The sequence below is a fragment of the Protobothrops mucrosquamatus genome, unplaced genomic scaffold (assembly GCF_001527695.2).
Source record: "Protobothrops mucrosquamatus isolate PMUCROS unplaced genomic scaffold, P.Mucros_1.0 scaffold332, whole genome shotgun sequence".
NCBI classification, from domain to species: Eukaryota; Metazoa; Chordata; class Lepidosauria; order Squamata; family Viperidae; genus Protobothrops; species Protobothrops mucrosquamatus.
In genome coordinates, this window is record NW_015386671.1 from 235,502 (window position 1) to 254,113 (window position 18,612).

General features: G+C 34.2%; 1 protein-coding gene across 1 annotated transcript in view; it reads left to right on the top strand.

The window, feature by feature from the left end:
* Positions 1 to 18,612, top strand: part of CDK14 (cyclin dependent kinase 14) — a 197,176-nt gene that overhangs the window by 165,343 nt on the left and 13,221 nt on the right. The window contains exon 12 of the mRNA XM_015815272.1: positions 8,646 to 8,694. Within this exon, the coding sequence (XP_015670758.1) occupies positions 8,646 to 8,694 (49 nt within the window). The remainder of the gene's footprint in view (positions 1 to 8,645; positions 8,695 to 18,612) is intronic.

The following is an 18,612-nucleotide window of genomic DNA, read 5'->3' on the forward strand; positions in this document are numbered from 1 at the left end:
CTGACCTAAGGTGAGTTTTAAATAGGGACAATTTTTAAACAATTTTAAAGAGCCACAGCTACTAATATTTGGATTTTAATTGGTTTTTAGCAGGGGAAAATTTCTTTTTGTACAATGTTTTAATATGCTGTGAGCCGCCCTGAGTCCCATGGGGAGAAGGGCGGCATATAAATTTAAATATAAATAAATAAATAAAATATCCAAATTTTTCAAAATCAATTGTTGTAATATTGCTTTTGATCTATTCTATTGAATACCAGAATTGCTTCAATGTAATTAGGATGTACAAAGTGGGAATGTAATATGAAAAGCATAGAGCTGATTACTAAGCTAGAGAAAATTGGCAATAGTAATAACACTTAGACTAATTACTGCTCCATAGTACTTACAGCATACACTGAACAGTTTACAATGTCAGTGTATTTGCCCTCAACAATCTGGCTCCTCATTTTACCGACCTCGGAAGGATGGAAGGCTGAGTCAACCTTGAGCCCCATCAGAATTGAACTCAAGACTGCGGGCTGAGTTTGCTTGCAATACTGCATTCTAACCATTGTGCCACCAGGGTTCAAAATTATTGTTTGAATTATTATCTGTATTAATATTATTTGTTGATGTAATACTTTTCTTCTTTTCAACGGTGTTATCTTAACTTTTATGGGCAAAGTACACTAAATATTAAATAGTTTAAAAAGTCTGTTAGATAAGCAAAAAATTATTCTAAACAAAACTTGCAGTGTTTATATCTTTCATTCTATAGAAATTAACTATTTTACAATAGTGTCCCAAAATGTGACTGGAATTAATGTTTCTTCCCATGCTTTATGTCTTGTGTTTCTGTTGAAATGTTAATAATTCATTTTCCTAAAGAGCTATCTTTTTGTTAAAGAATATTAATGAAATACTGATGGTTATTATTTTTATAACCTCAGAAAACTCATAGAATGTGCTTTGGTACAGTGTTTGAAATCTGGCTTGATTTTGTAAGTATAATCATTATGACCTATGGTTTTGCTCTTCTTGTTTTCAAAAATATTTTTCAAAATACTCATTGAACCAATTCTTCTCTCTCAACTAAATCTCCTAAACCAAAACAGTTTTGCTGCAGGGAAAAAAATGAAGAAAGAAATGTTAAATATTGCTTTGGACTTCTGAAAGATATAGTCCTAATCAAATAAATAGGGATAGGGATAGGGATGGGGATAGGATAGGGATAGGGGTAGGGGTAGGGATAGGGATAGGGATAGGGATAGGGATAGGGATAGAATAGAATAGAACAGAACAGAACAGAACAGAACAGAACAGAACAGAACAGAACAGAATAGAATAGACCTTGGAAGTCTTCTAGTCCAATCCCCACTCAAGCAGGAGACCCTATACCATCTCAGACAAGGGACTGTCCAGTCTCTTCTTAAAAACCTCCAGTGATGGAGCACCCACAATTTTTGAAGGCAAGCTGTTCCACTGGTTAATTATCCTCACTGTTAGGAACTTTCTCCTTAATTCCAGGTTGCTTCTCTCTTTGATTAGTTTCCAATTATTGTTTCTTGTCCTGCCCTCTGGTTCTTTGAGAATAATTTGATCCCATCTTCTTTGTAGCAGCCTCTCAAATACTGGAATATTGCTATCATGTTACCCCTATTTCTTCTTTTGTTTAGACTACCCAAGTCCTGCAGCCGTTCTTCATATGTTTTTGTCTCCAGGCCTTGGATCATCTTAGTTGCTCTTCTCTGAACTTTTTCCAAGGTCTCAACATCTTTTTTGTAGTATGATGACCAAAATTGGTTGCAGTATTCCAGGTGTGGTTTCATTAGGATTTTATAAAGCAGCACTAATACTTCGTGTGATCTCGATTCTATGCCTCTGTTTATACAACCCAGGATTGTATTAGCTTTTTTGGCTGCTGCTGCACATTGCTGGCTCATAGTCACAGTTACTGTTTTGGGGCCAGGTCTTATCTCATCTGTCTTATCTTTGATTTTTTCCTGCCTAAATGTAAAACTTTGATTTTCTCCACATTAAAACTCATTTTGTTGGATAGGGTCCATTGTTCAAGTTTGTCAAGATCTTTTTGGATCCTGAGTTAGTCTTCTGGGGTGTTGGCTATTCCTGCCAGTTTAGTGTCATCGGCAAATTTGATTAGTTCCCCTTCTATTCCCTCATATAAGTCATTGATGAAGATATTGAAGACTACTGGGCCTAAGATGGAGCCTTGTGGTACCCCACTGCTTACTTCTCTCCATGTGGATGTGGTACCATTGAGGACTACTCATTGAATACGGTTTGTCAGCCAGCTACAAATCCATTGTTATTACTTTCTGATTTTTTTTAAAAAAAAATATTCATAATCCCCAACTGCCCTGTAGTATAAAATACTTTTAAAATGATATAAATATGCATTTTCCCCATAAAATATTAAATTGCTAGGAACATTAAAATATCTGCTTTTTAAAAATAAAATTATAATTAGAAAAATGTGAAATTCATTTGGAAGGAAACTTTGTAGCTTTCTAAGACTGCTGTTTAATTTTGTGAGGAGTGCTAATGGTATTTCTGAATGAATGAATATGTTCTTTTACTTTCATGTGTAGTACTTGATTTAAGAAGAGAAAAGTGCTTTGACGCTAGGTGGCAGTCAGGAAGCAATTCTGATATGTTATTGTTTAATGGTGCTATACTGCATAATGTTTGTCTGTATGCATATTGTTTATTGAAGAGCTTTAAAAATAAAATTAAAATGAAATGTTAACTTTTTGAAGTAATTGTAAACTTCAAAATTTTAATATTTTGCCTGTTATCATTTGAACTTAGCTTTGAAACAGTGATCTTTGCAAATTGAGAGCTTAAGAGAAAAGTAAAGTTAAAAAGATAAAGGAATCCCTGCAGATTTACTCCGCTAGTAGTAACCAACTATGGTGCTCATCTCGTTTTCAAGGCCATTGAGCCAGCACTGTTCGAAGATTACCCTGTCTGGTGGCATTTGGTTCTGGAACCTGGGCTGCCAGCTTTCCAGCCAACAAGCCCAAAATCTTAACCACTGAGCCACAAAAAAGCAAAGTTATCATTCTTTTATTTAAGTAATATTGTGTATCTGTAAAGGTAAATATTATGATTATTTAAAAAATAGTAAAATATTATGTTTACTAAAAATTCCTATTCATATGTTTCATGTTTTCTCAAAATTACCCAATTCCTTGGTATGTTCTTGCCAGGACCAAATCCTGCTACATGTGATTCCAGTACTCTACCTTCTGTTTCTACCTGCTGTTTTTAAATTGACCTTTTAATAAGGCTGTACAGGCCAGCAGCTAATGTGCCATCCACAGTGGGAAATTTCAATGCTTGGCCCTAAAAAAATTTCAACAAAACTACTAGAGCAATTGTTACTACTTTCAGAACCCAAGACACCTTGTTCACTGCAGCAACTTATTTGATATGCTTGATATTCCATAGCAACCTGTTAAGATGGAGGACAGGTTGAATTCTTAGGGAGAGAGGTGAAAGGAGTTTTCTTTCTTTACTGTTCGATGTTCTATATGTGACCATATGTGTATCAGTGGGATTTTTTTGATATGATTATGTACATGTGATCCAAACCCACTACTCACCCTGAAAGGCTGAAAAGGTTGCTTTCAGCTAAGGTCTTACTAGTTTATACACCCATTGTACTAAAAATAATTACTGGCAATCTAATTGATTGTTTGCAGCATTCATTGTCATTTAATTAAAATATTTTAATCTGAACATTATTAGCACCTTGAATTTAAAAATATCTCAACCTTTGTCCAGTATGATTCAATACAGTGCGTGAGCATTTTCCATTCTGATAAATTGCATAATATAATTGTTCTGCATAGAAACTATACCTAGAACTGGTTGGTTTCAAAGAAATTCTCTGACGATTAATACAACTTCTTTAATACAATTGTTAACAAAAATATATCTCTGTTACCTGAAGCCTGCTACTTGGGAGGAAAAGAAATAAAGTGTCAAAAAGATTCCAATAAGAAATTGCAGTTTTTTTCACCCATTTTGGCTGTAGCCATACTTACCTGTGATCACAAATTACCAGTGAAATATTTGATGCCTGGTGGGGGAAAAGGTTGCTTAATGTAGAATAGTGTAGTACAGGTAGTCCTTGACATATGACCACAATTGAACCCAAAATTTCTGTAGCTAAATGGGACAATTGTTAAGTGAGTTTTGACCCATTATATGACCTTTCTTTCCACAGTTGTTAAGTGAATCACTGCAGCTGTTAAGTTAGTAACAGGTTGTTAAGTGAACCTGGCTTTCCCATTGACTTTGCTTGTCAGAAGGTCACAAAAGGGGATCACACAACTCTGGGACACCATAACAGTCACAAATATGAGTCAATTGCCAAGCTTCTGTATTTTGATCATGTGACCTTGGAGATGCTGCAACAATCATAAGGGTGAAAAATGATCATAAGTCACTTTTTTCAGTGGCATTGTAACTTTGAATGGTCATTAAATGAACTGTTGTAAGCCAAGGACTAATAAGGTATTGAAAACACAGGATCAATTTTCAGAGGTGTTCTTAGAATAGTCACTCTGTTTGAGACGAACAACCCTATCTCAATGGCTGTACTTGTAAAATTTAATTTATGCTGCCTTGAGCTCTGGCAGCATGTGTAAAACAATAATATAAATAGTATTATCAATTATACTTAAGCATTACATTACTATTGTACAAGAAATGTGCACAATTTTGTTCTTTAGTAATTCTGAAAGAATTATGTCCTTCTACATAGAGGAAATAGTACATAACTAGAACCGAATGTCTTATACTAGTGATTTAGGAAGTATGTACAAAAAAGAACTTTTGTTTCTTGGTCTATTATTATGAGAAAAGAAACAAAGTATTACTATAATTGTAGATAATTTTTATCCAAACAGAGACATGAGTAATACCTCCCAGTTTGTTTCTATATACATTATATATCTGATTTCAATTTGAGATTAATTTATCAAGGGTATAAAATCAAAAAATAAAAATAAATGTACATAGAGAGGAAAATTATCATTATTCATTATTCACAATATCTTAAATATCATATTTATTTACTTAACGGACCTTTTGGGCCAACCAGCTTATGAATCATAATTCTGGATGAAAGAGAGGGAGGGATTAAGAAAGGGGGGGCATAAAAGACAATAAAACCAGCATCAAAAATGCAGATTTCATAGCAACAATGTACTAAGGGCAAAGACTAGGATGTCAGAATTGTACCCAACATTGTATTCTGGACTGGTTGTAACTTCAGGATGGTCTTGAAGGATAACCTCCTCTGAAGCCAATTGTAATAATCTATCTAGAAAATGACTAGAGCCTGACTGATGCGGTAAGCAAAGTCTCCCAGTTCAGGAGTGGCATACAGATTACAGTACATTCAGAAAGTATTCAAATCCCTTTCACTTTTGTCAATTTTGTTATGCCGTCTGATTCCACAGTTGTTGAAATTCATTTTTTTCTCATTAATCTACACTGAGTACCCCAAAATGAGAAAGTAAAAACAGAATTTTAGAAATGTCTATACATTTATTAAAAAGAAAAAACTGAAATATCATATTGGCATAATTATTCAAAACCTTTCCATTAACACTTGAAATTTAGCTGAGGTGCCTCCCATTTTTTCTTGCTTGTTGACATGCTTCTACACCTTAATTGGAGTCAACCTGTGGTAAATCAAATTGATTGGATATGATTTGGAAAGGCACACACCTCTGTATAGAAGGCCTCACAGCTGACAGTGCATACTGTAGCAGAGCAAAAGCCAAGAGATCAAAGGAACTGCCGGCAGAGCTCAGAGACAGGATTACTGCAAGGCACAGATCTAGGGAAGGCTACAATAAAATTTCTGCTGCACTGAAGGTTCCTAAGAGCAAAGAGGCTCCATAATTCTCATATGGAATAAGTTTGGCGCAAGCAGGACTCTTCCAAGAACTGGTTGCCCACACAAACTGAGAAATTGTGGGAAAAGAGACTTAGTAAGAGAAGTGACCAAGAACCTGATGGTCACTCTGACTGGGCTCCAGAGTTCCTGTGTGGAGATGAGACACAATTCCAGAAGGACAATCATCATTGCAGCCTTCCACAGATCTGGACTTTATGGCAGAGTGGCTGGAGAGAAGTCTCTCCTCAGTGCAAAACATGTGAAAGCCCACTTGAAGTTTGCAAAAAAGCACTTGAAGGACTCTGAGATTGTGAAGAACAAGATTCTCTGGTCTGATGAAACCAAGATTGAACTGTTTGGTCTCAATTCTAAACATTATGTCTGGAGGAAACCAGGTACCACTCCCCACCTGCCCAATATCATCCCAACAGTGAAGCATGGTGATGGGCGTGTTTTTCAGCAACAGGGACTCAGAGACTGGTCAGGGTTGATGAAACTTGAATGGAGTAAAACGCAGGAATATCCTCAATGAGAACCTGTTCAACAGCGCTCAGGACCTTAGATTGGACCAAAAGTTCACTTTCCAACATGACGATCTTAAGCACTCATCAAGACAACATAGGAATGTCTTAGAGACAACTCTATGAATGTCCTAGAACCGTGGTGGTGAACCAATGGCACGCGTGCCACAGGTGGCACGCAGAGCCCTCTCTGTGGGCACGCGCACCATCGCCCCAGTCCTAGGCCTTCAGCTGGGTTTTATAAAACCTTTTCGCTTTAGGCCTCTGCCACCGTGTGCAAAAAAAAAAAAGTTCAATCAGTCAATTTCAACTTCTCATGGGAAAAAAAAAGATCTCGCAAAGTTGGAATTGATTGATTGAACTTTTTAGTCCCACCCAGTCTGCCATTATCACCACAGCCATGCCCACCCAATGGGACATGCCCACCCAATTGGCCACATCCACCCAATGGGCCACACCTACCTGGCACCCGACGATACATAAATGGGTTTTGGGTTGCAGTTCGGGTACTCGGTCTCTAAAAGGTTCACCATCAGTGTCCTAGAGCGGTCCAGCCAGAGTTCTGACTTGAACTCTATTGAACATCCCTGGAGGGACCTGAAAATGGCTATCCAACTTGACTAAATTTGAGAGGATTTGCAAGGAACAATAGCAGAAAATCCCCAGTCCAGGTGTATAAAGCTTGTCACATCATACCCAAAAAGACTTGAGGCTGTAATTGCTGCCAAAGGTGGTTCAACAAAGTACTGAGTGAAGGGTCTGAATACTTATGCCAATGTGATATTTTAGTAAATTTACAGACATTTCTAACCTTCTCTTTTCACTTTGACATTATAGAGTATATATATGAGTGTATATTAATGAGAAAAAAATGAATTTCAACAACTGTAGAATCAGGCTGCAGCATAACAAAATTGACAAAAGTGAAAGGGATCTGAATACTTTCTGAATGCATTGTAAATCTGGGCAAAGGTCCTTCTAGCTACAGTTGCTTTCAGCAACCATAAAGCAGGAGCTGAAAATCCAGGAAAGCCCCCACAAGGTCTGTCTGGAGGATTGTAGAATTGGAAATGACACTTTACCAGATCAATGGGAGCCAAAAATCCACGGCCACTTGATCTTGCCATGTTGAGTTGGAGCCACTACCTCTAAGCACTGGATCAACATCTGAACAGCAATGTCTGGATAGCCAGATAGGAGTTCTACATCTCCATAACATGCTGTTGGATTATCTCTCCCCAGCAGTTACATGTAAATTTAAAAAGAGTGGGAGGGGCCTAGGGGAAGGTTGAACAGTATATGAAGGTTATCTAACACAGGTGGATCCAAAGATGGATTTTTGAGAAGGGACTCTATACAATCCTCAATCACGCTGAGTCTGCACAGGTGCTGTCTGATCAACGGCTGTCTGATCCAACTTTCTTGTGAAACCCAATCATGTCTGGTAGATTGATTAACAGGCCCAACTCCCTGCAGTGGAGGGGGGCAATTGTGGAGAACTACAGGACCAAGAGGACAAAGAAGGTATGATTTTTCCATAACAAGGGACTAATGTTAATGTCCTCCAATCCCATGATCAAAATGTCATATGAATGTACATAAAGAGAAACTGTGCTATGATTTGTCACTGTAGGAATAAAACTCTGGAATATAAAGCCTTCAGTCTGATAGCCTGAATCATGCATGTATGATGTTCTTAATGCATTTTTGCTAATGAGCACCACATTACAAGATACATGCTATTGGATCCTTGTGTCTCTGCAAAGTTGTTTAATGTGTGCAAGATCTTTACAAATTGGCAGATAGATTAAATTACTGAATGATATTATTTAATAGTATTAAATATATAATAGTTTCCAATATAGTTTCCATGTAGTTACTTTGAATTAACATTTTTCAAGGTATCTGAAAAGAAACTTATATAAATTTAATAAACAATTTTGTTCTGCGCTATTGTTCTTATAAATGATTTCCTAGTGGTGATTCCATTTGCCTAATCTGCAGACATACTATTAGGTTTTAGGAATTAGGTGATAATTTATTTTTACAAGTAATGGGATACTCTCTGCTTTTCTTGTTATTTGATTTCAGAAGCTATTGTTTACTATTGGCATATTTTAGCTAGCTTGTAAACATTGCCTTTAATTGTAAGCATATTAAAGGAAAATGTTTAATATAAAATTAAAAGTCCTTATTTTTTGTTGCAGATCGCTTTACACAGTACAGTGCTAAAAATCTTAGACAAGCCTGGAATAAGTAAGTCCTTCAATTAAGCCATTCTAGCTATATTGTTGATTTCTTGCTAATTAATTAGGAAGTTCTTCTCATTTTACAACATTGTCTGTATTTTTAATGCTGAATACTGTCCCAAGTTTAATTCAAATATTTAGCCTATAAAATTTCTTAACCAGTGGTTAATAAATGACAAAAAAGTAGCTTGACATTTATAACTACCTAAAAATAACTTTTTCACATCTGAGTACAAGGCATGCATGGAATTAGTTTACTTCCACTGGATTGATATTCTTTTCAAGGAACAAATAAATGGTACTTCTATATAATACTATTTCCAGCCCCTAATCTCTTCATAGCAGTTTGAAATAGTACTACTGCTTGTGCCTCTGAGAATTCAGCAGCCAGCATCATAAGCACCTACAAAAAAGCACCTGCTTGGTCATCTATCCAAGCTGGAGCCACTGAAAAGAATATTAATATTCTATTCTATGTTCTTAGTACATGGCCCAGTACATGGCCCACACACTCTGCAGAGCTTCCTTATTACAGAAGGAATTGGACTGCATAGCACCTGTCCTGGAGATAAATTTAAATGATGTTAGATAACTGAAATCCTTGACTGCTTTGGAAATGCCATCAAAACTGTTAAAATGGTGATTATTAAAGTCAACACATTTTTTTTCTAAAAATCATATATTATCACAACAAGCATCAGATTATTATTAGAAATTGTCTAACAATTTCCCCAATGATGTGCTGAACCCAACATGAAAACTATCATAAGCAGTAGTAGAAAAATGGAAAATATTTTTCATTGTTATATAAGTATTTATGAAATGTGTAAGGCAATGCATAATTGTATGTGTGTGCCTATTGCTAATTCTGCTTCTATTAAGTGATCAGTATTATTTTTCTCTCCCAAATTTGGCATGATTGAGCCAGCTGATACTCATATGATATACTGGATCTGTACATTTAGGAGAGAGAAAAAGAATGATCCGGTCCCATGGGCCGGCAGTTTGACACCCCTGCTCTAACTGATTCTTGTATAATTGATACTAATATAAAGTTAGTATATAGTGTCTCTGATGTGTGTGTGTGTGTGTGTGTGTGTGTCTTATTCCCCAAATTATCCAGTTTGGTGGACATAATCACAAAACTAGTACTGTGAAATACTCCAGTTTATCTATGAAATGTCAGTTGCTTTCAAAGTAAAGGAAGATGAATAAAATGCTTCATTACATATTTTTAGTGTTGGGTGGTAAAGATTTTTTACAATCCTGGTATCTAAATTTTCTAAATGTTTTAGATATCTTTTGCTATCTTAGAATTGGTTGAATTATATACAAACCAAATATTCTCATTTATCATATGAGATAACCTTAAAAGGAAGAATGTACATAGTTACACTGAATAGCATCCTAATAATTTCCTTAAAATGTAAAGGAAATTAATATCTTTCAGATGATAAGTAATTATCAAAACTTCCACATTTACATTACAGTTTTACCTAAACTGAATATGTGGAGAGACACCCAAGGAAATTATATTATTATATATTTCAGTATGCTGGTCTATACTGGGTTTTTGTTGGTTTTAGATAATATAAATGAAGTTTTCTATATCTCAAACTATTGCAATTACTAACTTGGAGATGCACTATAACCTAGAATGTCTTGGGCCATTTTATGTTTATCTGATGTCTTTTTCTCTGAAAAACAGTTTCTTCTAATGATATTGTTGCCATACTTTTCTTTGTAACACAAAGTTTACTCTATTATTTTGGTGTTGAGCTAGTAAACTGTTTATTAGCAGTTCTAATTGATTTGTAAAAAGACGTATCACCTTAATTCTGAAGTTATCTGTCCCATGAATTTCAAGAATATTATACAATGTATCTGTATAGATACATGTATATCTGCGGTGTATATGCTTTGTAGGTTTTACCTGTTAAAACTAGTCATCAATTAAGACTAATATAGACATCTTCTAATTACGGGTTTAACACTGCATGCCATAATTCTGCTGAGGGTTTTACTGATAAGTTCTTGGTAACAGTGGTGTAAGATTATTATTATACATACATGGTCTTCCTTTAAAGCTATAATTGGTTCAAAATGAGAGTTGCCACAGCCTTGTATCACTGATTGTATGGTCATTGCATACAAATAAATTTTAGTACATTTCAAAGTGCTTATTTTAATGTAAAAATCTTAAATGGCTTGGGTTGCAGATTCCTTCAGTCTCTAGCCAATGGAATATATCCATCCTATGTATTTAACCAAAGGGAAAATGCTTTAAGTTTTATTCTCTTTTTAAGATTTTGAAGGTAGACCCAGAAATAGAACTTCTCAGTAGTTGTCCAGTTGCTTAAAATGCTCTTCCGCCAGAAATACAGATGGCTCTGATTTTTTATATTTTATGAAGACAGTTAAAAGTATTTGCTTTGTAAGGCCTTCAAGATTTAATGGTTGGCTCACATATCATTATTTGGTATAGTTTCAGTTTTGTTTTGCTTAGAATGGCTTCGTTATATTATTTTTTATTTTTTATGAATATACACTACTGGGAGTTTTTCAAAGACAACAAATACAGATCATGTAAATAAATAAGATGGGCATGAACAGCTTTGGGGTGTCATAGTTCTGGAAATATGCTTTTGCAAACAAAAGCATACAGCGCATCATAAATAACTTTGATCTTTGGGTATGGTTCTGTTGTTCTCATAATTAAGGCCTTTCAAAAAATATTTATTACAGTCAAAGACAATTAAAAATATTCAGAGTGTATCTAGTTAAGATTCTAGATATAGGTATTGATCTAAATAATGACAAATAACAAATAAAATCTATGTTAAAATCATAATATGGCACGTATTTATCAGTTGCACTTAAACAAGAGCACGGCCTAAGCTATAATGTAATATTAATCCTTATATTGTAAAAGTCTATAGTTACTAGGCACTAAAATACAACAAAGTAATAACATCAAAATATTTGGTGCATTAATTGTATAAAACAGTTATAATGGATTATTCATCAAGTTCCAGAAATCTTTAGTGCTGCTGTGCAGAATCTAGCTATCTGCACTATGTGACATCTTAAGCAACCACTGAACATAAACGGTATAGGAACAATGAGGATACCTAATAATTATTGGGAAAATAAATTTTGTTTGAATGTCTCTACAAAAAAGAGCACTGAAAAAGGACATATCCAAAGGTTTCAATCTCTTCAGAATCACAGGGGCAGAGTCTTTGAGCCAATGGTATCTCTTTATATTTGCAGTCCAGGAGCTGACTCAAGACCTTAAAAAATTATTTTTCATCAATTATTGGAAACACAAAAGTATGTAAACCTATGAATTTTAAAATTTTGTTTCCTCTATGGTTCAGGAATGTCTGATGAAAATCACCAGAATGTATTTCCTGAATAGGAAAGATGAAATGATTATGTGTAAACTTCTTTAATATATATATATATATATAATTAATTTTACTTATTCACATCTTCAATTACTCTTCTTCGATTTTTTGAAGTATAGCATATTAAATATTGAATTATTATCTACAATCACTTATATAAATCTTTGCGCTTTCTATTAAAATAAATTATATCAAAGTTAAAATAATACTTTGGACACTTGGGGGAGCACGTGTGTTAGTTGAGTAACAGTTAACAAAATAATCTCAGTCGAAATCATTAACAGTATTGCTATTTTCATTTCAGTGATAAAAAACAGTCATCTCAGACATATATAATTATTTTCATTTAATTATTATACAATATATACTATATCTTAAGTTAAACCCAGAGTTTTACCTTCTAAGGATCAGGAACCACATTCCAACTTTCAATTTCTACCTCCAGTTTAGGAGTTCTCCTGGGAGCTATGGAATTGAATTCATAAATTTTCCTTTCTTCTTTATGCAGTATATCTCTTCTGGCTGGCATTAATGCAGGGTTTCCTAATGCAGGGTTTCCTATTACATCCTAACTGGGGAATTATATTCTCAATATATAATAAATAGGGAGCAAACGCCACATTGATGGTGTTACCTAGGTGGGTAATGCAAGCAAACAACCAAGCTCAGGAAATGCCAAAGACTCTACAAATATATTCTCAGTGTTTTATGAATCTGGTTTATTATTTTGTTTAGTGAGATTAAAATAGAATTCCTTAGTTTGGGAATAGAAATAGCAGAAACACTATTTTGGTACAAGCCAGGAATAAACTGAACCAATATTTTAAGCAGTTTCAGAGATGGTATGACAAGGTCTCAACACTAATTGGTAGGATTAAACAGTCTGAATGTTCTCTATGACCAATCTTATTTAATATTATCTCCCTGATGGTTTTTTCCTCATATGCATGATATCCTTAGCCATCCCTCTTGTTTTAGCATCATTACTGCAATATGTTCATGTACTATTTAGCCATTTTGTCTAAGTTAGTATTAAAAATACCAATAAAACTAAATAATACTAATTCTACAACATACATAATGTAATATATGTCATCTGCATAATGATGCCAAAAGATATGTCATAATTTTGGCTTATACCAGATGCCTGTGAATATAGTTTATATTCCCCATTCAGTCAATTTGAAGTACTCAGTAAAAGCAATTTATAAAGGAAATTTTGATGGTGGAATAAAACCCCAAAGTACTTTTTATAAAGTATTTATTTTTTTGGTAACAGTTATATTGGTTAGTGTGTCTTGCCAAAAAGTGCTGTTTCTTTTGCCACAGCATTCAGATAGACCAGGTTGCTCATTCAGCAGTATAATGAGAATAAAGCAATTTACTATAGTATTGGTGCACCTGTCATTGCTGGAGGGCAGATAGGCGAGTGATTCCAAGGGGAACTGATTTTTTTTTTCTTTTAGGCACTGTGTCAATTTCATATCCTAAGGCTACAAATTTGATTTGTAAGCTGTTATATTCCTGGTTGTATTGGACTTTAAAATGCCATTTTTATAATCATAAGAGGGACTTTTTAAAAAAAAAAACCCTATAAATTCATCAAATCTTTATAGAAAATATTCTAATTTTCACAGAGTTATACAAGGTCAGTTTAGCTATGATCACAGGGCATTCAAATTTAGGCTTGGACAAAAACTATAATATTACAGTATCATTAGTAAAGTATAATTTTAGGAAGTCAATTATTTCTCTTGAATATCAGTGTCTAAGTAGCAGTATTTGCCTAACTGAAGTGGGGTTTTTTTTTTAAAAATTGTAAACATTTTATTAATTCTCTAATTTTATAATCATGAATACTTAATAAACAACATGCTGTCTGGGTCCATTGGTAATTCAGTGATACATATTAACTTTCTCAGTCTAGTTCCAATACTACACCATCCAATGCTTCTTTGATCCTCTCTTCTTCCAGTGGTATGCATTTTTCCACACTGGGCAAATACAATTTATGATACTGTTAATACATATACAATTAAATATAGACATCTTCATCGCATTTTTCTAGTATTATACATAATATAAATATTGTCAGTCTATAATATCTTTTCTAGTCAAAATATATTTCAATTGCATTTGCACTTAAAATCCATTTGTTCCATCGGTATCCTGTTTTTCCCGCTTTTTAAAAAAAAATCCCATCAATGTTCAAAATATCTCTATTGCTTATAATTTCCTCATAATATATTTGGGTAACCAAAAGTCTCCCTTATTCAAACCTTTTTAGAATTTTCATATTTTCCATCTCATAACAAAATATAATCTAGTTAGAAATCCTATCCTTCTAGTTATAATAGAACTTTTATTTCTAACAGTTATCTATTTTTTTAACCGTATTTAAACATCTGTCAAATAATATAATATCCCATCTCTATCGCTTATAGTTTTCTCATAGTAAATTCTATTTCTTCTTCTTGTGCCATATCCGTTATCGGATTATCAGCAGCCGCACGAAAAAGTGCTGATAAGTTTTGTCCAAACCAGCCCCTTAGATTTTGAAGCCATGATGTTCTTCTTCTGCCTGGACATTGTTTGCCTTCAATCTTTCCCTGGAGGATTAAATGTAGTATGCCGTATTTTTCTGGGTGTCGCATCACATGTCCGAAATATTCTAACTTTAGTTTTTTAATTGTTTTGATGATTTCCTTTGGCTTTCCCAGTCGGCTTATCACCTCCTCATTTCTGATCTTGTCAACCCAGCTTATATGTAACAACTGCCTGTAAATCCACGTTTCAAATGCTTCTAGTCTCTTCAGGTGGCCTTCTGTCAGAGACCAACTCTCTACTCCATAGAGCAGGATAGAAAAAATATAGCATCTGACAAACCTGATTTTCATCTTAGACTTATGTCGTGACTGCAGAAGACCTTTTTCATTTTGAAGAATGCTGTTCGAGCTTTCTCTATCTAGTCTTTACTTCAATGATCATGTCCCAGCTTTCATGTAAATTAGAACTGAAATGCGTAATCCTTTCAACTTTTTTAAATGGTATTCCTTCTGAATTTATTGGTGGTAAATTAACAGGTTGTTTGCTGACAACCATGATCTTGATTTTTGAGGTGTTGAGCTTCAAGCCGTATTTTTCAGATATTTCTGTGACTCTGTTGATGAGGAGCTGAAGGTCTTCCTGCTTACTGGCAAGCAGAACTGTATCGTCAGCATATCTTAAATTGTTGATCCAAACACCGTTTACTTTGATGCCAGCATCAATGTTCTCCAGTGCCTCGTTGAAGATTGACTCAGAGTAGATATTGAACAACAGTGGAGACAGAATACATCCCTGTCTGACCCCTCTTCTTATTTTTTATTTCCAAATTCTATTTGGGTAACCAAAAGTTTCCCTTATTCAGACCCTTTTGGCATTTTCATATTTCCCTTCTCATACCAAAATATAGTATTCTAGCTGCATATCCTATCTTTTTAGTTATAGTAATACTTTTATTTCTAACAATTATCTATTCCCTTAGCCATGTTCAAACATCTATTTAATAATATAATGTCCCATCTAATGGGTCAAAACCTCTATTTTCTTCTTACTCTGGCTTTCTTCCTTTACCAACTAACTTTTCAAGTCAATGCATTTGAGTCCTCTAGTATATTTTTGTTTATATTGTTTGAAGTAAAAAATACAATTTGATTAAAGTATTTTTGGAAAAACACTCAGCCCATTTATATTCATTAAACAGCCTCCCTCCTTCTCCAGTTTTCCACAATTCTCCTGACAGCTTTATCTTCTGTTCAGTCAGCTCTTCTTCCTTATCCTCAAATATGTTCTGAGATCTTGACAAGTAAGATATTTTTTCCCATTTCCGGTATTATCGCTGTATCTTCTAATTCTTCATTTGTCTGGGTCTGTCTGATAATTCCTTCCTTTAGATCCTCCATCTTTGGATCTGCTTCCTCTAATTTTCCTTCTATTTTCTGGTTTACTGGTTCCTTCTTTGTAATCATTTTATAAATTTGTAAGTTTAGATTAGAAAGTTATTCTTTTATCTCGTTTGCGTTATTTTTAGTCTCATCATGAGCTAAAAAAATTGTCTCTTGTATTGATTTCAACATAGAAAGAATTTCTTTCTGAGACTCAACAACATTTACTTGTTGGTATGTGAAGCTGGGGGTTTTGGAGACAAATGTTAGAGATGGTTTTTTACCATTTAAGACTAACTGTGGAATATCCTTTTTGTTTTTATGTGGTCTATATTGTCCAATCTATTTTGAGATTTAAAAAGTTTCAGTCAATTGTCATTTGAACTCCAAAATATCCAGCCAGCCTGTCAGTCTATCTTTAGGCCTCCCCTAAACAAATATAAGCAAAGTCCAGGTTTTTCTGTCCAATGAAAGTCCAATGAAAAACATATCCTTTCTGTTCAGTGAGAAAAGAAACAATTAAAAGTTATTCATCAATCAAAAGTTTATAATCCAAAGTGTCCCATCATTTCAATCAGTCATGCCTGTTTCTTCTTCTACAGGGGAATAGTTCCACGACACAGCTCTAAAAGTCAGTTAGTATTTATATTCATAACCCAAGCAGGCCAATTTCAAAATAGTTTATTGTCTCTGCCACGCAGATAAGCAGCCCAAGAGGGTTTTTTTTCCTTCTCCAGCTGCAGTCTTCAAAAGTGAAAGTTTCCAAGGTCACCCAAAGTCTTATCTGAGTCTGGACTTCAGGCCAAATTTCCTTTAAGCATAATAAATTGTAGTGCCATGGTTCACCACTAGATGTTGCTAATGCCTTCTTCCAGCTTCAAACTTATATTGTAAGCTTTTCAAGTCTCTTTTCTAAAAAAGTCTAAAAAGCACTTTTAACCCCCAAATTTCAAGGCTATATATCTATATTGATTCCAAATTAATCTTATAATTTTTTCGGTTTAGTTTGCCGCTTTTTTTCTGAGGGAATGGGATGGAAATTCCCTTTCCCTCTCTTATCGGAGAGGATTCTTTGCTTTGGGCGGGTTTTTTTTTAGGAAAATGTCTTAAAGTTATAAAGAGAGCTAGAGTCTCACCCAGTTTCATCCATGTTGCTCGTTAGTGCTTATTTCCTTCGGTTGTCAGCAGCTTCTACACAAATGTAGCCAGTCTTTCCCCCACCAGTTTGGAAGGCTTTCTTGGATCAAACGGAAGGGCCCCCATCCCTCCATGATCAGCGAGAGTCCTCTCCTTCTTTGTTGCCTCTCCGGGGCAACCTTCAATCCTTTTTAGGGTCCCCAGCAGGGCGAAATTAAATAGAGAAGATGGAGCCCCGTCTTCCTATTCCATTACGCTGCGACATGAAACAGGAAGTCCGGTTTTTTAAAAAATATTAAAATAGTTCACATAACCAAAATATTTTTGCTTAATTCCTTGGTAGTAGAAAATGATGTATACTCAAGTTTTTTTTTAGTTTCTTAGGTAATTTTAATTACTATTTTTTTAAAAAAAATACTGTTCAGAAAGCAATAGCTGGACATTAATATTTATAGGCCCCTGATTAATACAGGATATTTATAATTATGTAGCTGCATTCAAATCTAGTCCTATGTGTAGAGCATCTTACATATTTATAAAAAAAGGTGTTAATAGAACTCAGATGGAATATGTTATGTCAGGTAGTGATATTACAGGGTATATATTAATAATGTACTTTTCTTTTATTCTTCCCAGTCAATGCACTTTACTCATTAATATGCTTTGATAGAAAAGAAATAGAAAAGATTAATGTGGTAGGGACAAGGGATGCTCTGAGGTATGATAGATTTGAATACATTGCTGGAACATTTAAATTTAATAGTGATGGATGATTACTGACTTCAGTGACAGGGAAGTGAATTAATGGCCACAAGTCCTTACTTACATTATGGTAAAGTTAAATCATTCCTAATTCTGAACATTAACATTGGAGGCAAGAAATGATATTTATGAATAGCAAAAATTTCTTTAGTTAGAGGTGATGTTAAAAATCAAACTTTTGGGAACTTAAAATACAGCTTTTCATTTAGAATATGTTAATAGTAAATATTTGCTAAATATATTAGCAATATGTAAGCCTTCCAGAATCATTTGATTGAGTTGGGCGATTATAGAAATTGAATGAACGAACGAGTTAGTGAGTGAATAAATTTGAATGTGATTCAGTGTTTATTTGCTGTGGAAATAATAGGCTACAAAATGACACCTCAAGTAATTATTTTACTTCTATTTATTTTCTAAAGATGTTCTTAGCAATTTGCTGAGATAGAAAAGAAGGACTTTTTAAAGTAGTATCCTGGTTAAAAGTCTTGTAACCTCAAAGGATCAAAAACATCTAATTAAAAGCAACCATAAAGTTGTAGTATGTTAAACAATATTAAAAGTTAATATTGACCACAATCTTCAAATATGCTTTGAATCCTGAACATTCTCAATTTGAAATTTCAGTTAAGTTACAAGAACTATATTTTCTTACCTAATAATGAATAATATTGAATAAATTTAGAGAAT